This window comes from Macaca thibetana, chromosome 5 (assembly GCF_024542745.1).
Source record: "Macaca thibetana thibetana isolate TM-01 chromosome 5, ASM2454274v1, whole genome shotgun sequence".
NCBI classification, from domain to species: Eukaryota; Metazoa; Chordata; class Mammalia; order Primates; family Cercopithecidae; genus Macaca; species Macaca thibetana.
The window spans coordinates 39,578,290-39,599,496 of NC_065582.1; the positions used below are offsets into that span (position 1 = coordinate 39,578,290).

The 21,207-nt window shown below is 41.2% G+C and overlaps 3 protein-coding genes across 10 annotated transcripts in view; all 3 read right to left on the reverse strand.

Moving 5' to 3' along the window:
* RPS3A (ribosomal protein S3A) overlaps nt 1-21,207 on the reverse strand; it is a 1,130,248-nt gene that overhangs the window by 865,637 nt on the left and 243,404 nt on the right. The gene's annotated exons all lie outside the window — the stretch shown is intronic.
* Nucleotides 1-21,207, reverse strand: part of MAB21L2 (mab-21 like 2) — a 501,930-nt gene that overhangs the window by 342,163 nt on the left and 138,560 nt on the right. The window lies entirely within an intron of this gene.
* Nucleotides 1-21,207, reverse strand: part of DCLK2 (doublecortin like kinase 2) — a 179,300-nt gene that overhangs the window by 20,079 nt on the left and 138,014 nt on the right. For 3 of the 6 annotated variants that reach the window (XR_007725790.1, XM_050791174.1, XM_050791171.1), the window contains 5 exons: nt 15,683-15,758; nt 14,674-14,782; nt 11,903-11,960; nt 4,375-4,494; nt 4,003-4,149 (listed from right to left, as the gene is read on the reverse strand). Coding sequence is in view for 5 of the 6 variants with exons in the window: in XM_050791174.1 (XP_050647131.1) it covers nt 4,003-4,149; nt 4,375-4,494; nt 11,903-11,960; nt 14,674-14,782; nt 15,683-15,758 (510 nt within the window). In the remaining variant the exon portion in view is untranslated. Of the gene's footprint in view, nt 1-4,002; nt 4,150-4,374; nt 4,495-11,902; nt 11,961-14,673; nt 14,783-15,682; nt 15,759-21,207 lie in introns of those variants that run through there. The other 3 variants (XM_050791175.1, XM_050791172.1, XM_050791176.1) reach the window with 2 other exon arrangements.

Below are 21,207 nucleotides of genomic sequence, written 5' to 3' on the forward strand. Positions count from 1 at the left end.
AACATCAAAAAGGAAGTGTCATTAGGGGCAGACAAGCCTGAAATCATATTTTATCTGATTCATCTCTCTTCAATGCCAGACACAGAAGCAAATATGTCTTAATATGAATACATTTCAGATCTTAGTGGGAGATTGTCTTCAAAGCAGGAAGAAATTATACATATATATCTCTCTAGATAAATACAGAGACATATACAGCATTGCTTTAAAAACAATTGCCTTTAATAAAGAGGTGACTAGATGAACACGGACTCCAAAGGCTCTCTGGCAGAGTTCAGGTCTCCCCAGAAACTGACATTCTCGAGGACTTTGGAGATTTCAAAATTCTTCCAAACATTATGTCACTGGTCTTCTTGAGCCACCCCACTGGGCAATTAGGAAGAGAACTGTTACCTCCATTTTACGAATGAGGAGACTGAGGCGCACAGCACTCAGGTTACTAGTCATATGGCCAGGCAGGGGCTCCAGCCAGGACCATTATTCGTTCCACAGCACCATTCTGCAAGATTCGGTATCTGAAAAATAACTGGATAGGCCTGCCAGAACCCTGACTATAGCCTGCACTTCCTTACAGATTTTGAGTGAATTTAAACAATAACAACGGTGAGAACTCCAGCCCTGCAGTGTTCAAACGCCCCACCACAAGCTGTGAGATGCTTCTGTCAAAAGTTGCTCTCAGAATGCAAAAATAAAAAATGCGAGGAATGCAGATCCCACATACAAAATGAACACTGCATGTTCTCTAAATAAAATGTCAACTTCATGATTTAGAAGGACTTCAAATATGAGAAATCAACCCTCTTCTCTTCTCTCCCCTATCCCCAGAACTGCTGGACAACCTGAATTTATCACTGGTCTCTCATAGTTAACTCTGACACGGCACCACCAGGCTGTAACTCACAGCATTAACGGCCACCCCTGTGCTCCCTGACACAGCTACCAATACATCTCCACTGGCAGGGTTTTAAATTATGATGCTGCTTACCGGATAGGGGGATGCAAATCAGATGTCTGAATGCTCTGGTGTTTAAAAACTGAATTAGTTCTTAGAGCAAGAAGAGGCCGACAGTCACTCTGGGTATTTACTTTTAGTATCTCAGTGGCACCCTCTCCTCCCAGGCCAATACCAACCTGCTGACTAAATCTAGAAACTGCCAAGTGATCTAGTTAGGTTTTCAATGGCAAACACATTTTACTGAGATATATGAGGCTAAGGTTGTTTCTGAAGGCTCGATAGAGCCTTTCTACATCACACATTCGCCTCTTCCAGAGGCCAGTTTTATCCTCTTCTTCCTTCTCCTCCCTTTCTAGGCTAACACAAGGGGCCTGCTGTAGGTTTGGGAAGGGGTGGACGCTCATCTAGGCCAGGCGAGACTCAGTGAGGAGTGTGACTCTGATTTCCTGATTGCATTCCAAGACTCATGATGTTGGAGACATCAATCCCCATTACATTATTCACTCTTTTAAATTTTTTAAATTTTAGCCAATTCTCCTGTAGAAGTGAAAAACATTATCCACCCTTGATGTGTGACAAGAAAAAAGGAGGTGGTGTCAGATTCTCTACATATATTAAGAAACTCTGAGTGGAAAAGAGAAGAAACAGGAGGTGAGAGTGAGATCTGTGAGCTGGGAAATGGACACTCCCTGATTTACAGGGAAGTTCACAAGCACCTCAGTCACCTTTGCTGGGCCTTAAATCAGGGCTGCTGGACAGACTGGCTCCAGGGGTTCCTTGGGAACCTGTGGCTCCCATATTTTCAGAGAATGCAGTAACTGGAGCCAGTGGGGCAAGGCAGGTTGTGGAGAACAGGAAGCAATCAAGGGGGTAACCTTATGAATGCCCCAGTGTTTGTGCCTGGGCACACCTGGAGAAGCCCCGTGCCTTTGTTTGCGAAGCCCGGGCCAAACTCAGTTCGACGGTGGAGGAGCCTGGCGTACTGCAAGGTCCCAGCGGGCGAGAAGCCTGTTCTGAGGAGAGAACGCTATATCCTTACTTTACTCCTGAGGCTCAGTTTACAGCTCTGTCTCCTACATTCCTTGTTAGAGTTCATAAAACCACGTCCATAATCCCCCCTGCCCCTTTTATTTTTTAACACAGAGCAGGGATATTTCTTTTCCTAATAAGAACATATAGAAATGAAATATAATTCCCTCAAGGCAGAAGACAGTAAGGTAAAATTTCACATACTTTTAAACGGACACTCAGAAATCATCAAATGATATTACCAAAAAGAAAAGACACAGACTCTGGATTAGATTAGCCAAAAAATAAAAAGTCCCCAGGATGGCTTCAGAAGCTGTGCATCAATGCATACTCCTTTCAACAGTTATTTGTGTGGTGCTCACAGTAAGCTGTAGAGCTTCATGCTCTAGCACCAGCTGCTAGCTGAGTGTCAGTGGTCAGCGAGCAAACACTCTGCTGTCCATTATGTGTTTACGTGGCACTGTCCAAGCCATTGGAGATATAAAGATAATTGAGACACAAACCTTGCCTCCATGGTACTTACAATCCCCAAGAGGCAGACAAGTATATGATAAAGATCACAACACCACAGCAAGTGCAGCAGAAACCCGAGGTGGCTGTGACTGAACTCTGTCTAGAAAGTCTAGGGTGACATTAAAGAAGACTTAACTTTTGCTCAATGTATTACAAGATGAATGGTTTACCACCTGCTGGAAGAGAGGACGTTGCAAATGAGGACCGGTATGGACAGAAGCAATGAAGGGGTAAGGCTGTTGGTAAGTCAAGTCTTAATTAAAAACTGAGGATGGAGGAACCTGTGTTTGGATTAACTCAGATAAGCTTGCCTCCCAAGTAGGAATGAGGATGAGAGCCCTGAAAGGCAGAAATAAAGAAGCCAACTATGTCATGTGTGTTTGTGGGGGGCTGGGAGGAGTGTAAATGTCAAATCACCCAACCAGTTTCTCTAAAATTCTTCTATAACGTGGTCACGAGGATTGGCTCCCAACTAGCAAGCTGTGTCTAGTTATCAAGAGTCATCATGAAGGTGAGTTAAATATGGCTTGAAGCTTAGGCCATGTTGGGTTGGATGGATAAGAGTTATTAACAGGACAGGAGGCTGAAAAGGCAACTTGAGATCAGACTATGAAGAACTCTGGATACCATAGTAGAGTAAGACTTTTTATTCTGTAGAATAATAGGATAAAAGAGACTTCTAAGAAAAAAAAAAAAATTGGCATTTCTTGGTCTCAGTTTCCATGGCTGTAAAGTGGAGATGAATGGACTAGATTATTTCCAAATTTCTTCCCTGCAAATAAATTAACCCCCATATTCTACTCGTGTCTCCTATGAGCCTCTAATTCTGTCTCAAATTTATTCTTCACAATTTTCTGCCCTATAAAATAATTTTCCTGCTCACCTTCAAGTCAGTACCATCAATTAAAATATAAATGAAAATGTATTTTCTTCTATCTGGTGACATGCTTTGGCTGTGTCCCCATCCAAATCTCATGTTGAATTGTAATTCCCAATGTGGCGGGAGGCACCTCGTGGGAGGTGACTTGATTATGGAAGCGGATGTCCCCTATGCTGTTCTTGTGGTGGTGAGTTCTCATGATGTGATGGTTTAAAAATGTGTGGCACTTTCCTCCTCGCTCTCTTTCTCTCCTGCCACCATGTGAAGAAGGTGCTTGCTTCCCCTTCACCTTCCGCCACGATTGTAAGTCTCCTGAGGCCTCCCAGTCGTACTTCCTGTTAAGCCTGTGGAACTGTGAGTCAATCAAACCTCTTCTTCCTAAATTAATCAGTCTCAGGTAGTTCTTTATAGCAGAGTGAGAATGAAATGATACATCTGGTAAATAGTAAATGCAGAAAAATTCAATAACTCCATTAGTATTTGATGGTCATTGACACGAGTCTTGCTAATTTTCTAAGTCTCATAATGCAGGATTGTTATAGACTGTAAAATGCCATTATTTGCATATGCACCTTTTAAAGGAAGAGAGGCATTCATTGGAACAGAAAAAGCAGGGATGACATACCAAGAGATTCTCTGGTTTGATGTCTCTGTGCACGATGCTGAGGCCATGGAGATACCTGAGGGCATTGGCTAAGTTGTACACCATGGCGCTGCCATCTCTCTCAGTGTACTTGGTCGACGAAGTAATTGCATCAAAGAGATCTCCACCCTAAAGGATACATAAAAGAACGTATCAAAACATCAACAGTGCAATCCTATGAAGGTAAGAAAGATGGCTCATTGGCACAAAGCAGAAAATGACACAAGTGCCACTAAAACTGGTGATTATAAATAATGAAAGTTACGAGGCAGCAATACACTTTTCTGATTAGGTCCTTCAAGGATATTGTAAATTGTAGGACTAGGCACCAAGAAAATCTCTCTATCCTCTTACTTTGACCAATTCCATCACCAGAAAGAGCTCAGTTGCTGTTTCCATCTCCTCAACCAGCATAATGATATTGGGATGTTTCACTCGGCGCAGTATTGACACTTCATTCTCAATCAGGTGTTCCTGTCAAATGAACAGTATAGAGAGGAGATCAGAAATCACAGAACCCTCTGCTGTTTCTCTAAGGCCTAGAGGACAGCAAAACAAACACAGCCTGTGGATCTGATGCCAAAGAAAACATTGCTCTTGGCACAAAGACAACTAAACCTGACCTTGACCTAATTGTTCCCATAGAGACAGGGTCAGTGTGAACGTATTATTGACATTACCAAAAAGATACAGACTCCTAAACATCCCCCAAAAGGCTCCATGGTGCTTCTGTGGCATATTAAGCACACTGCTCTTAATGAAAAGCATCACAAAAAAGCTATGAAAGCTTCAGCATACGGCTCTGTGCTTTGTAATTCTGCCAGAACCGCTTTTTGATTCCAGTATACACTCACAAATAAAGACTAGGCATATAAGAAAACTTGGCATGCTTATAGCGTATAACTTCTGGCATTAAGCATTTTTAGTTTTTAAACTGTTACTAACATGAATTTGAATTTCATGCTGAAATTCATGAAAAAAATGAACTTTCTTCCTCTATGACTGGATATGAAATCATTCACCAGATGGATGTTCCTTAACATCTTGTATTTCAGAAATCTGAAAACATACAGTACCACGGGGACCACTATTCTCATTTTAGCTCTAATCACTTCTCCTCTGAAAACACTGCCTGATTATCAATCCTGGTGAGTAATGCAGTTGGGATCAGCACTGTAGCAAAATGTTTACTTACAGAATTAACGAATTATTCTTAATATGTCAACCCATGAATCATGAACAATGATTGCTCTGTTTTAAATGAGACATTAAAACCTCTCAACATGTGTACACATGTATTTTTACACATGGATGCATGAAGTTAAGAGCCACCTCATCCTTTTGGACCATAGGTGGAAATAAAAATTATAACAAATGAATAAATAACATGTGGAGAAAAATCTGTTTCAAGCTCCTGCACATGGTAGGTTGTGTTTCTTGAGCACTGAATGCACTGTGCCTGTCCAAGCCGTCACTCAATAAATGTTGGCAAGTGACAGTGCAAATTTACTAAACAGAAGTATGGGAAAGAAAGAAACCAACATTTACTAGGAATCTAGTCACTGTTTGTTAGTAGCTGTGTAAGGTACTTGTGTTATGTTTGAACACTTTATCCTTGGAAACAGTTACTGGAGGTTGAATGTAAACTAGGTTTCTGACATCCAAGCCCATCTTTCTTATACACACATTATCACCTTCCAAAGGGGAAGAATTCAGTAAATGCCAAGATGGAATTCTTCAAAATAAAAATTACAGCTGTAAGTGAAAATACTTAATACCTTGAAAAGATAAGAGCATACAGTAGCACCACACTGACTTGGGGGTGAAGAATCATACCAGGGTTTGTGCAAGGAGGAGAATCTATGCTTCTTTTAATGAACAGGGCTAAGAAGTCTTTGATTGGCTCAGGACTCAACAAACGCTTCCAAATCTGAAGAATGGTGTTTCTTAGACCCCAGTAAACCACAGCTGGGAAGCCAAGGACAGGGTCTCCTATCTATCTCCAACCCCACCTGTCTAAGTTACAGAGCAGCAGACAGAGCCCCGGTTCCTCCCTTGGGAAGCAGCTGTACAGCCAGACCCCTCGTGGTCGCAAAGACAAAGAAAAGACTTGGCAAACCCTCTCCATTGATTCACATATTTGAAGCTTTTGGGTCATCTGCACCAAGCATATCCTCAATCACACTAAAAAGCAGGGTTAGATACACTTTTGTGAACATCTACAAGTAAGCACATGAATTTATTTCACTCCATGTGAAGCAAAGACAACAGTTGCTACTGTCATTAAATAGGCTTTTTATTTTAAAGCTACACAAATCTATCACTTCAATTCTCCTCTCTGCTCCTCATTTTATCCAAAGTTAGAAGAGTCTATATATTCGCCTCTCCTTGGAGGCTGTGTTTGTGTTGCTAATTTAGTGATATCTGTAAATAATCCCCTCACCAGTACCCCAATAACCTCTCTCAAGACTACAACTCCTCAAAGTTATTATCTTTTTCAATCAAAGGCACAACAGAAGGTCTTCTGGGATACATTGTGGAACTTCTCCTAAGGGCCACCAGCAGTGTTACCTTTCAAATATCGCAGCCACATTTCCTCCACCATCACTCATTAGCCTACTGAATTCTACTTGACAATGGCTAGTATTCTAAGCACAGAGTGAATGTTTTTGTTAAAACATGGGCGCTGTTAGCCTTCCTCAACCTCTTACTGTCCCTGTAAAATTGTCTATGAAGGAACAATCCACTTTTGAAACTAACCATCATCAGAAGCAAAATAAAAGTACTGCATAAAAATCCTTACAGACATTATCTATTCCTTGTGCAACCTATATGTAGTCTTTGTTTCTAATATGTAAAAAAAATGCTCTAAATTTTCCAAGAGAATATTTCTAAATATAATACGAATATCACTTTTGTCTTGAGCCATATTGAACTTACATTATTCAATCATCTACCATTATTTATGTTAAGTGATTCATGATTCTAACTCCAAATAATTTACATATGAATCATCTCATGGCAGTGTTCCACAGTTCTGTATGAGAGTAAATGACGAAACTGCTAACTTGGCAAAGGACGCTGCCTTATCTTTGGACATGGTGATTTTTAACATACAAAGAGAAAGGGATGGGGGGGTATACCAGGAGACAAAGCAACTCTCTCAAACCAGACTAATCATCTTGCCTCAACCCATTCCAGCCCATAAAGCAGTCCTTTCCTCTGTGTTCTCCATCTCATTGAACAAAACTGCTGTCCCAAGCAGAAACAGGAAATGCACCCTGATTCCTTCTTTCCTCCTCCTCCTTGTGGGTGGATAATATACCCATAGTCACCAATATCTGCCCAGTTACCTCTTTGGTGGCCTCTGAATCCATCCATTCATCCATTCAGTTCTCTCTGTTCCTCTTGCTAATCCCTTACCTCGACTTCTAGGCATTTACACAGGTAGCTTTCTTTTATTTGAGACAGAGTCTCATTCTGTCACCCAAGCTGGAATGCAGTGGTGTGATCCCAGCTCACTGCAACCTCAACCTCCCAAGCTCAAGCAATCCTCCCGCCTCAGCCTCCTGAGTAGCTGGGACCACAGGTGTGCACCCAGTTAATTATTTTTTGTAGAAATGGGGTCTCGCTATGTTGCCAGGGCTGGTCTCGAACTCCTGGGCTCAAGGAATCCTCCCACGTCAGCCTCCCAAAGTGCTGGGATTATAGGCATGAGCCACCATTCCGGTCATAGGTTTATCTGGAACTTTCTTCATCTACTTCTTGGCAAACTCCTATGTACTTCTCAGGACCAGATCAGATGGCCCCTCCTCTAAGTCACCTCCCCTGCTCACTCACAGCTGGGTCAGGTAGTCCTGTTCCCACAGCCCCATATCACAGCTCTCATCCCACCATCTTTCAACTATTTGTGTGCTGGTCTCTAACCCTCCGGAACTGAGAGCTTGTAGAGGTTTTGGTTACCTCACTCTCCAGCAACTAGCACAGTTACTAACAAACAGTAGGTACAAAAGTGTTCATGTTAAGGAGTAGACACATCACGCACTGCACTGCCCACATGGCTTCAAAGCTGGCATCTGTGTTGCTCAGAGCACACTGCTGAGGAAAAAGTGGTGAGAGAGAGAAAATGTACAAATCACCACGTGAGATTTCTGTGGTAAACATACGTAACAGACTGAATGATGGATACCCAAAGACATCAAGTCCTAATTGCTGCAACTTGGAAATATTACCTTACTTGGGAAAAGGGTTCTGCAGATGTGATGAAGGGTTCTGCGGTGGAGAGATAACCCTGGATTGTCAGAGGGAGAGGGGTAAATGCCACCACAGATGTTCTTAGAGAAGCACAGGGAAGTTTCACACAGACAGAGGAGACGGCAGCGTGAAGATGGACGGAGACTGGTGGGATGTGACCACAAACCAAGAATACTGCTAGTCACGGGATGCTCAGAGGCAAGGAATAGATTCCCCCCAAAACCCCCAAATGAAGCAGGGATTTTTTACTTTCAGCCTCCTGAACTGTGAGAAAATATTTTTTGGTTGTTTTAAGCCACCAAGTTTGTGGTAATTTATTCCCACAGCCTGGGGAAACGAATACTTCCAAATATACTTCTGGATTTATGTCCTGCCCGGGCCCATGTAGATGATGGATGCAAAACTGTATACAGCAGGAAGACAAAGAAGGACCACTTCTAAGCACCAGAACTGAAAGCTCAGGGCTTTGTACACTGTGAGAATTCAATAAATATTTATTCAGCATGAAAGAGAATATTAGAACTGGAAGAATTCTTAAATTTATAAATACCCTAGCCTTCTCCAAAGCCTCTATAAATCTGGCCCCAACACAGCTCTTGTCATAATCTCCTACTGAGAAGGGCCCAACATGCTTTCTGTCCTCTGGGCCTTTGCTCAGACTGTTCTGATCACCCGGTAGGCCGCTCTTTGATTGCTGCCTACTGAAACCCTCCCTTCCCACTGTTCCTGCTCCAGCCCAAATGCTTCTTCCCCTGTAGCGTCTTCACTGGTCACCTACTTCTCTCCCACGTGCTTCCCCTGAACTCCAACATTCTTTGCAGAACTGGTATTAATATATATATTACCCTATTCTTAGCACAGTGTCTTGCAGACAGAATATGCACCAAAATTTAGGTGACTACATTAATCTAACAATGCCAGTGCATATTAAGAATGAACAAACAGAAGGCAAGAGAAAGCAAGAATGTTTCCCAAGTTCATATTACCTGAAGAAATGAATACATTAAACTCAGAGAGAGAACACAGATCAGCCAATGTACAGGCTGTGTAACCAAACAGCCCAAAATTCCACTCACAGCTCTGTCTCTGTGTGGCCTTTTGAAAGCTATTTAATCTGAGTCTGTTTCCTTATCTGTAACACTGGTGCATCTGTTTTTCAAGTCATTAAAGGTAATGTGCAAAGTTCCTATATATCCAAGCGTGGATAAATAATACATTTTAACAAACAGCAGATATCATTTTCAGCATTATTAATTTTCCGTATACAGCAGGTGGCCAATACCCCAAAATAGTGAGTGAATACTACCCCCTCAAATTAACAAAAATTCTCTATAGAATTTTCTAAAAATAAAATATAATGGGAAAAATCAACTTATTTGTAACTAATCGAGTTTTAAAATTATAATTTTATACAGTCTTAATGTAGAAATAGTTGTTTAGATAAGCAAAATGTAAAACTGGAAAAAGTATTTGATCATGCATTATAAAAATAGAATGACATTCAGAGACTAGAAAAAATAAGATCCAAATGTTAGAACTCACTTATCCATTTGCCTCAGCACTTAGTGTACCAGACTAAATTTTCTGCATACAAACACCTTTTTTTTCCCAACCATGGAAACAGCTGTTTAAATTTTAATCAGGTAACCCATGTCCTTACCATAGCACTTTTTTTTTTAACTGTTTTGAAAAGAATTTTAATATCGTTCTATAGAACCTGGCTCACCAAACTATGACACATTCTGCTTAAATTGCACGCCACCAAATGGAAAGCAGAACACTTACACATATGGAGAAAAGGCTATTACAGTGAAAAATAATAGTTACATTGCTAGAAGAATAAGTAAAAGCCCATCGAATTATTTAAAGAAAATTAAGGGAAAGAAAACCTCACTTATTCAAAGGAAAAGGGGCATTTTGCACAGTTTATGCTTCAGTAATTATCACAGTGTAGTTAAAAAAAAAAAAAAAAAAGGAAATGACAAATTTGCCTCCTGGATTTTCCATTCTGGAGTTCTGAGAAGATTTTTCTAAAACATTTGAGCAGAATATTCTACATTTCCTGTTAAAAAAACACTATTTTGTAGAAGTCCAATGAAGACTAGTTTAGGAGTTCCATAACTATAAAATGACAACTATCAGATCAAATCCTGCTAATTATAAATTCTAAACTCCTCTGGCAGATTAATAATGTTAGCAGTTAACATGTGTTGAATTCTTATTATATACTAGCACTTCTCTGTTTTCCATGGCTTAATTCAACCAATTTTCACAATAATCTTATGTTCTAGGTGTCGATAATAACCACATTTTAAAGGAAGAAATAGAGGGGTTAAATAAATTTTCCAAGAAGAGGCAGAGCCAGGAATACACTTTATAGAATCTGGCTTTAGAGCAGCAGTGTCCAGCATAAATATACACCATGATCCATATACAAAACTCTAACCAAGAACCACATTAAAAAGCAAGATTTTTAAAATTATAACTTAATGTATCTAAATATTTTCATTTCAACATGTGATCATATACAAAGATATTAATGAGGTATTTCACATTCTTTTTTTTAGTACTAAGTCTTCAAAATCTGGTGCGTATTTTACACTTAGCAGCCTATCTCAATCCAGACTGGCTACACTGAAGTGCGTTACAGCTGCATACGACTGGTAGCTCTGGTGTTGAACGATGCAGCTCTACGGCTTGTTCTCTTGATATGCTACCACAATGGCATCTAAAAAGGTCGTTGTCATCGCTGCTATAGAATATTTATTTTTTCAAACATAGTTAAAGTATCAGTAACTGTAGCAGCATTTTATTGGTTGATCTTTTCCCAACCCCAGATAGAGAGTGGGACAGAAGAAAAAAGTTTATCTTATTGAGGAGAGGATTCTTCACAGCATCTCTGCTCATCATGCATCAGCTTCTATTCCAAATATCTTTCCAAGGATGTTTGTCCAGCCAACACCCCTGGAACACAGAGATGAGTCTCTCTTATAGGCAAATGGCAGATTTGTTTCCTGACCAGGATAATGAAAATAATATTCTCCTCTGAGGCAAAGATGGGGCAGGATTGCTAGCATCTCCTCCTAAGATTGAGAGTTTCCTAAGCTCAGAGTTCCCCAGCTATGACATAAACGCATTGTGTGTAAATCAGCCAACTGGGCCCCTCTGCCTCACTGCCATGGGACTTGGGAGTTAAGGGGAACCAATGCAAGCGTGAAGTTCATGCTACCTGCTGTGCCACGAGTAACAAATTCCTTTGTCTCTGACTCAGAAATCTTGTGTTCTGCTGGCCTATATGAAGCTGGAAGGCTTTGTTAGCTTGCCAGTAAAGTCCCAGGTCCCTCACAGTTCCTGACACACCTTTTCAGTGTTGTTGGATGTTAAAATAGGTATCTCCCAGAGGAAAGAATTTAAATTTTCTAGTTAGGAACAAGATCAAATCAATTTCCTGTTTTAGGATTAAAGTTTCTGAAAAATAGCAGGAATAAAATAGCTTGACTGTTTTTCCCACTATTACTGGGGTCTACTCCTGCTGTGAGAGTCAAGTTCCCACTTAAATTCCTTCATCACAGTAAACACCTTACCAAGGTTCTCCAGTTTCTTTTACAAAGGAGTTATGCATACATACCTTTCCACAACATTTGGCTTTGTCTATAATCTTTAGGGCAAACTCCTTTCCAGTGGACCTATGGAATAATCAGAAGAAGACCATTTAAAGACATAAATCAGATACCATCATTCCTGTTTTCCTTCTTTTTTATACTTTAAATTTGTTTTGTTTGTTTTTTGTAGAGACGAGGTCTCATTATGTTGTGTAGGTTGTTCGTGAACTCCTGGGCTCAACTGATCCTCCTGTCTTAGCTTCCCAAAGTGCTGAGATTACAGGCGTGAGTCACCACACCTGGCCCATTCCTGTTTTCTTCTATAGCACAAACCCAGGAAGGAAAAACTTGGCTCTTCCTCTGTGCATTAAAGAAAATATCTAGTGGAGTCAGGGAACAAAGGTACTCCCAAAGTTAAAAACAAAAACAAAGCCAAACTATATGTTAATTAAATATTCTTTCATGAATATTAACTATAATATTAAGTAACTCATATTTAAAGTATTTCAATTCTGTCACATAAGGGAGAGGCAAGAAATATTTTTCTATATGTAAATCTCAAAATAGTTCTCTTAGGAGACAGAATAAAGTTTTAAAAAGTGAAATTAATGAAAAATTTTATTATCAATATATTTTTATATTAGTCCATTAATGACACTAGTCTATAATTCAAAAGTGAAAAGTCCCCTGACTTTCATTATTTCTCAGCCAAAACTTCAGCTAGGATCTGATCTGGTACCATGTTAGTCACACCTTTAAATGCTCTTTCCTGGCACTAGAAAGATCATTCACATGGGTAAAAGAATCTTGATGTTATTATTTATTTATTTATTTGAGACAGAGTCTCACTCTGTCAGCCAGGCTGGAGTGCAATGGTGCAATCTCAGCTCACTGCATCCTCCACCTCCCAGGTTCAAGCGATTCTCCCTGCCTCAGCCTCCAGAGTAGCTGGGATTACAGGCACCTGCCACCACCACCGGGCTAATTTTTGTATTTTTAGTAGAGATAGGTTTCACCATGTTGGCCGGGCTGGTCTTGAACTCCTGACCTCAGGTGATTCGCTCGCCTCGGCCTCCCAAAGTGCTGAGATTACAGGTGTGAGCCACTGGGCCCAGCCACTATTTAATTTTTAATCACTTTTAAAATAATTTAATTTGAACATGCCAAAAATGTCTTTTAGTATAGAAAAACCATTCAATAAAGAACACCACGGTAGTCGTAGAATACACTCATTCTCTCAAGCACAGCTGGATTTGCCAGGTGGTCATAGTACACACTGATGAGGCCTGGCTTGGAAGAGTCACTTGTCCTTAAACTGTTCTCCCTATAACAAAAACTAAATCCTGCCTCAGATTTCTGACCAGTCTTTAAAAGTCATACTTCAGATGTTTTACTTTGTTACTTAGGTGGCAGTCTGTGTATTAGAGCTGGGTAAAAGGACTCAGAGAACAAGGCATTACCTTGTGTACCGATGTAAGGAGCACTAAAGCTTCACTGGAGATGTAACAAAACGGAAACACTGTAGTTACCAAAACTTTCTGGAAAAGTCTCCAGAAATGATACAAATTATCACTTAGAATGGGAAGGACAGCAGCCTATAAACACCAAGACTCTAATCTGAACCAAGACTCTAATCTGACTCTTTTCTGGTTTGGAAATTGTTTATAAAAATTCTGGAATAGGCAAAACTAGGCTGATTGTGATTTTTTTTTTCTTTTTTTTTGAGACAGAGTCTTGGTCTGTTACCCAGGCTGAAGTGCAATGGCACGATCTCGGCTCACTGCAACCTCCGCCTCTCAGCTTCAAGTGATTCTTGTGCCTCCCAGCTTCAAGTGATTCTTGTGCCTCCCAGCTTCAAGTGATTCTTGTGCCTCAGCCTCCCCAAGTAGCTGGGAATTCAGGTATGTGCCACCCAATCTGGGTTTTTTTGTTTGTTTGTTTTTTGTTTGTTTTTTGTAGAGATGGGGTTTCAACATGGTGGCCAGGCTGGTCTTGAACTCCTGGCCTCATGTAATCCACACACCTCAGCCTCCCAAAGTGCTGGGATTACAGGTGTGAGCCAGCCCACCAGGCCTGGCCTGATTGTGATCTTAAACAGAGTCAGAGCTCATATATCCTAAACCACTGGAATATTCCATCAAGTATTAACTGAGAGGGAGGATTACTGTGGGAATAAAGCGATTTAATACAAGTACAGACTGAGAACAACGCTTGACACAGGTAAATACAGGAGATGTTCTTAAAAACGACTTATTCTTGTCATTCCTCTCTGGCTCATGATGAGACCCTTATATATATCTCAGCCCAAATGCACATAAAACAGTTTTATACTCTATGTATATACATACTATATTCTTCCTGTAGGCATGCAAAATGGCCGATCCTGGCTGGGCACAGTCACTCACGCCTATAATTCCAGTACTTCCGTAGGCCAAGACAGGAGGATTGTTTGAAGCAAGGAGCCTAGGACCAGCCTGGCAACAAAGCAAGACCCTGTCTCTATTAAAAATTTAAAAATTAGCGGGAGGCGGAGGTGGGAGAATCATGGCACCCTGGAGATTGAGGCTGCAGTGAGCTATGATGGTGCCACTGAACTCTAGCCTGGGTGACAGAGTGAGACCCTGCCTTTTTTTTTTTGGAAAAAAAAAAAAAAGGGAAAGAAATGGCTGGTCCCAATGGCAGCCTCAGGGAAAAGGAAAGAGAGACTTTCCAGAAGGGCCTTTTTAAAATTAAGAATAAACTCCAAGGAAAACTGTATCTGCAGATAAACAAAGAACTATCCTCACTGTCCACTCACCTGTCTATACACTCTTTGACTACTGCAAAATTGCCATCACCAATGACCTTTCCAATTTTGTATTTCTCAAGGAGAGTTGATGACTCAGAGCATCTATTTCCATTCACACCTGCAAAAAGGATAAATGCAAATTCTAAAGAAAACATCAGCATTTTATACTGATTCCGACATATTTGTAAAATAGTAAACTGTGATGCATTTATTTCTAAATCTATGGTGAAACTAAATAAAATATCTGGGCACATTTCCTAAACAGAACACCCGAATCATCAATTTCCTTTTGACTTTGTTGGTTGAAATCAGAAACCTACAATCAATAAACCTAACAAATCCCTGAAACATCAGGTGAAATAAGTGCTGAGCCTTAGGTAAAAAGGGTATTTCACTAAAACTTATCCAACCTTTTTTGTCGATGTTCAAGAAAGGGGCAGGGGACACAAGATGACAGAAAAAGAAAAAAATAACAAAGAAAGGAGAAGAAGATGGTGGTGGGAATTTAATCTTCAAAATGTTCAAGATTTCTCTTCAAGATTTTCTAGTAGAGAAAACTCTTAAGAGCCCCAGATAAGATAGATGTCTTGTTAAGGCTAATTCCTGGCTCAAAGCTTTCTCAAAAAGGTATGTCAGGGGGAGGTTAAGATGGGCCCACTTCCCACTACATGTCCCAGTGTCCAGCACACAGAAGACACCAAATCAAGAAAACACAGTTTTGTCATCTAATTGAGAGAAAGGAAATATATTTAGAAGTTGTGAGTAGATCACCACAAAAATAAAAGAAGCCCAAGTCTAAAATTTGAAGCTTCAATAGCCTAGTCAACGACAATGAGATTTTTCTTTATCTTGAAGTGACCCCCATCCCCACCTCTTACTAAGGCCAAAGGGGCTGATAGGTGATGTGATCACGTCCCTCTTTAGGAAGACTGTAATTTAGCACAAGTGAATTTTAGGTGAGCACCAAGTTCACGTGCATAATATCCTTTACCAAAGTAATGATCAGATTGAGAACTACCTTCAGGGCTCATGCAACGGTCAAGTTCAGGTCCACCGTTTACATTGGAAGAAGATCTGCCGTGAGCAGAAACCTGCTGAAAGAGGAGAATGACCATTATTTATCAGGATAATTCACAAATCTTTAGCTAACTAATCTACTGACACAGAAAATGCTTACAGAATGTAAAAACATGTCACAGAAACCGAGGAGGCGTTCCCTTTCTTCTCATCTCACCTCTCTCCTTATGAACATCACACTAATGCATTTCTTCCTTAGATAGTTCATTCAGATTAGACACAAGAAAAATCATCATTGTTGCCTTTTTTTGAAATTATGTTATTTTTTACTTCCATAAAAGGAATTAAAAGACTCTATGGCATCACAGCTGGACAAGATAGTTATTAGTGGCACAATAAGGCTTAGAACTATAGAGAATTCTAATGGTTCCAGGTTAAACACGTGACTCCTAGGAATTTAATCATTTTATTTCCTCATGATAAATGATAACTGATGGACAACTGCAATTTTTCAAAATTTAACTTTTTTGTTGTTGTTTAATTTTTAGCTGCTAAAATTGGAGGCAACTCCAAATTGATAGCACTCTGTGGCAGAATGTTTAAAAAGCTACAGTGTTTAAAAACAATGTCCAGAGAAGGGATGTAAAAGGAAAGCCTAAAAGAAAATCATACCATTCTCTGTTCCATTCCCCACCCACGGCCGCCACCCTGGTCCAAGTCCTTCTCCAGCTACACTTGGCATTGCATCAAAGGCCTCTTTAGTTACTCTCCATCTCTCCCATTCCACATAGTATTGCCAGAGAAATTTTTCCTGAGAACAGTTGAGATATCACCTCTAGGATTAAAAAACCCCAGTGTGTCTTTGTTACCAACATAATAAGTAACTCCAAAATCTTCAGCATGGCATTCAGGCCATGATCTGTCCCCTGCCTACTTGTCTAATGTGTTTCCCACCACTCGTTCTGATGCGTTTCATACTTACAATAATTCAATTTGCTTTTATCTTTCCAAAGTTACTTAAACTTTCAAGTCTTAATTTTCTCCTCTGAAAATGGAGATAGTAGCAGTGTCCAACTCAAAGATTTGCTAGAAAATAAAAATTAGCTTATCCCTGTAAAATCACTTTGTGTCTGACATGTAACACTAACTCAATACTAGTTTATCAGTGCCTTTTTAAAAATCATCTAGCAGAGAACCGTGAAATGAGTGATTAAGAACGTGGGCTTGGTGCGGTGGTGCACACCTATAATCCCAGCACCTTGGGACGCCTTGACGGGTGAACCACCTGAGGTCAGGAGCTTGAGACCAGCCTGACCAACATGGTGAAACCCCGTCTCTACTGAAAATACAAAATCAGCCAGGTGTGGTGACGCATGCCTGTAATCCCAGCTACCTGGGAGGCTGAGGCATGAGAATAGCTTGAACCGGGAGGTGGAGGTTGCAGTGAGCTGAGATCGTACCACTGAACTCCAGTATAGGCAACAAGAGTGAAACTCCTTCTCAAAAAAAGAAAAAAAAGAATGTTTGTGAACTGTTGAATGTAAACGGCCATAAGAGACCTTTTGCTAAATAAAAGACAGGGTCTCACTCTGTTGCCCAGGCTGGAGTGTAGTGATGCAATCTTGGCTCACTGCAGCCTCCACCTCCCAGGCTCAAGGGAGCCTCCCACCTCAGTCTCCCAAGTAGCTAGGACTACAGGTATACACCACCACACCCAGCTAATTTTTGTATTTTTTGTAGAGACAGGGTCTCATTATGTTTCCCAGGCTGGTCTCAAACTCCTGGGATCAAGCCATCTGCCCGCGTCAGCCTCCCAAAGTGCTGGAATTATAGGCGTGAGCCACCATTTGGCCTGGCCAGCTAAATTCTTAATGGGAATAAAGATGAGAACATGATTTTTCTGGAAAGTCGTATCTCAGAAGATAAAAAGATCTCTGCTGATCACGGCCTGCCCCAGAATAAAGTAATGGGGGAGGTGGAAAGTCAATGCTCAGGAAGCATGGTGGACAGTGACCAGTGGACCCACATGTCTAATCTCACAGCCCAGGGAAACACAGCCCCACATGGTCAGGCCACAGGCAGCTGGGTCAGGCAAGGTCACTGGGCAGGAGAACCACCTCCTCTCCCAGTACTCAGGCCTCAGGACTTTGAGCAGAGTGCAGGTCCCCACACCAACTGCTGAGGTCCTAAGACCTGTACCTGGGTCCCTGCTCTCCCCGAAGCCTGCTCGTTCAGATATCCTGGAAGCAGGTAATGGTCCTGCAACAAGTCCTGTTCTTGAGCTAATCTGGGTAAGCACTGGGTTACCGCAAGCTGATGTGTTGTCTGAGTCAAGGACACTCATCACATCGGGAGGGGCTGAAACACAGGCATTTCTACTTCAATGTACATTTTCACGTGGATCAGTAACTAATCGAAGTGTTTATCACTCGAGTTCCTGTGGACCATTGTAATGTTCCCAATGTTTATTTTGATTAAACCTTCACTCCCACCCTACCCAGATCCCCTGTACAGCTCAGCATTTACAAATCTGGCATGTGTTGGGATTTGTGGGTGACATTGAGCAGGGAAAGAGACCAGGAAACAGGACAACTGATGGAAGGCTGGTCTCCAGTGACTAAAAGACAGTGGCACCTGGGCTGAAGCCTTGAGCCTCAGAAGGAAAAGGGGGCCTTGTGGCAGGGGGAGAGGGGGAGGGGGGAGGGAGGGAAAAGGAGAGAGAGAGAGAAAGAGAGAGACAGAGAGAGAGAGAGAGAGAGAGAACGAGAGAGCACAAGAGCGAGCATGGCATGGGGCCAAGCAAAGGGCCACTTTCAAGTGTACCTAACAAAGTCTCCACTAAATACCAGGAAATGCAGCTTCTTAGCAAACAGTAAGGCTAAGGACATTTTTCAAAGCTGTCAAATTAGTATTTTTTTTAAAAGGTGTTAAGCCTCAAGCATTAAAACAAATAAACAATTATGTAGCGTTAACAGGGATGGCTTATCCAATTACTTAACCAAATATGCTCATTTATTTGAAAATATGCCTTTCCTAAAGAGAAGAAAAAAACATGAAAAAATAAAAGGGATAATTTTATTATAGTGCAGCTGAACAGAGAAACATAATTAGACACAGAGACAATTTTCTTTCTCCCTCTTCACTCCTCTGTAAAATCTACAGCAATGACTTGTGCTGTTTTAAGGGATAAGAAGATTAAGACACATCGTTATTACTGCTCAGATGTTTACAATCTAATGAGGAGGGACAGGTGCACCTAAACTTAAAACCGTCAGTGAAACCTCTGCATTTCAGGACAGGTGCTGATGGTTACAAATGACTCTGAAGAGCCGTGAGAGGGAGCCATTTTGCTACAGCACAAATCTGAGCTTGCGTTTGAATTGCTCAGCTAGGAATTCAGTTCATCGGACCTCCCACTAATGAAGCCTGGCTTTCCAGAGGTAGAAGAAAAGCTGGGTATTCAGCAAGATCTCTGAACAGATCGCTGGCAAATGTGAAGCATCTATTGTTAAATATAAGGCAAAGCATTCCCAGTGCCCTGAGAAACATGCAGACAAAGAGCAATGAAAACACAAGAAATAAAGCTATGACTTCGCACAATTCTCATCATTTTCTTTGCAAAATTTGTATATTCCCTTGTCTCCTGTAAATGAATTACTCTCTTAATGAAGCAAGAATTAAATTAGTACCAGCAAGATCAAATACGGCATTTAAGATTAAACCTGTCCCATTTCTATTGTCAAACTAACAATTTCTATTAAAATCTCTTAAAATGCTAATGAGCATTCCTGCTTCCATCAGCAACTATGATGCTGAGACAGCACAAAGAAAAGTGCCTAGATGCTGTATGCTAGCAAGGTCCTTCTCCATAAAGCATAATGGATGGCAGCATTTACAGTTTTTCAGGACACCATTCATAATTACCAATTGGTTCAGAGACAGCATTGTGTTTGACAGTGGCAAGGGGGCGGGGGATATATTTCCTAGTGAGGTCCTGATTCTGATCGGCCAAGGAGGGAGGCTGACAGGAGAGAACCTTGAAGATATTGCTGAGTGTCTTCTCTGGGATCTGGTGCCCCTGCACCACCTTGCTACTTCTCTGGCAGCAGTGGCTCCATTTTTATTAATAAGCAAGGAAGGGAAATGTGCAAGAATCCTCTTCTGCTAAAAACTTTTTTTTTTTTTTTGAGACGGAGTCTCACTTTGTCACCCAGGCTGGAGTGTAGGAGCATGATCTCGGCTTATTGCAACCTCTGCCTCCTGGGTTCAAGCGATTCTCCTGCCTCAGCCTCCCAAGTAGCTGAGATTACAAGCACCCGCCACCATGCCCGGCTGATTTTTTTATATTTTTGGTAGAGACAGGGTTTCACCATTTTAGCCAGGCTGGTCTCGATCTCCTGACCTCAAGTGATCCACCTGCCTTGGACTCCCAAAGTGCTGGGATTAGAGGTGTGAGCCGCCTGTAACTCTTTTAAAGTTTAAAAGAGTTAAACTTTAAAAGTTTTGAGTTTCATTCCACCACTGAGTAATCCGTTCTACAGCAGGTACCAGGTGGGTGTCCTCCCGGCTGCTGAGAACTCTTTTAAAAAGACTTGAAAACAGAGCAGAAGACGCTTTACAGTGCTCTCAACTGCTAGCATCATTTAAAGGTATTCATGGCTGATTGCGGACATCTGATGAAGAGCAACACTCCACTTTTCTACGTTTTTAGCCAGGGAGTTATGTCAGAGGGTCCTATGTTAAACTTCTTTGATAAGCAGATTACCACAAGTTCTACAAATCTGAAGTTTAAGGAGAAATGTTAAGTACTACACTAAACTGTTTTCTGTTCTGAAATAGACAAGTCTCGAAAAAAAAGTAGCAAGAGTGATTCCTTACTGCATTATCGCATATGACTGTTGACTTGAGTATAATGCTAGCTACCCTTGTGCTATATTGGTTTTCCTCCATGTTCCTGGCTCATAACTCCCACAGCCCTTGTTATAATGTTGGGATGCTTTAGGCCTCAGAAAACAATCTCTCTGACCTTCTCCTGCCCTCCTTTCACCTGCCTAAGGCAGGACTCAAATCTGACTGCAGTCATAAGACTCTCATTCCAGAGGTCCTGCCCCGTACCCTGAAGCGAGGAATGCTCTACAAAGAGGCTAAGAAAAATCAGAACAAACCGACTTTGCTGGGATTAGGTCATATCCCTTTTTGTCCAGTCGTATTTCTACAGGGTTGTCAATCATGCCTATGTAATGAAGCCTCCATAAAAATCCAAAAGGACAGGGTTGGGAACGCTTCTGGATAGCTGCATATGTGGAGGTTTCTGGAGGATGGCATGCCCAGGGAGACCATGGAAGCTGTGCACGCCTTCCCCCATACCTTGCCCTATGCATCTCTTCATCTGTATCCTTTGTAACATAATATCCTTTATAATAAATTGGTAAACACTTCCCTGAGTACAGTGAAGTGTTCAGTGAAATGCAAATCAATCGAACCCAAAGAGGGGTCATGGGAACTCCAACTTGAAGCTGGTCATTC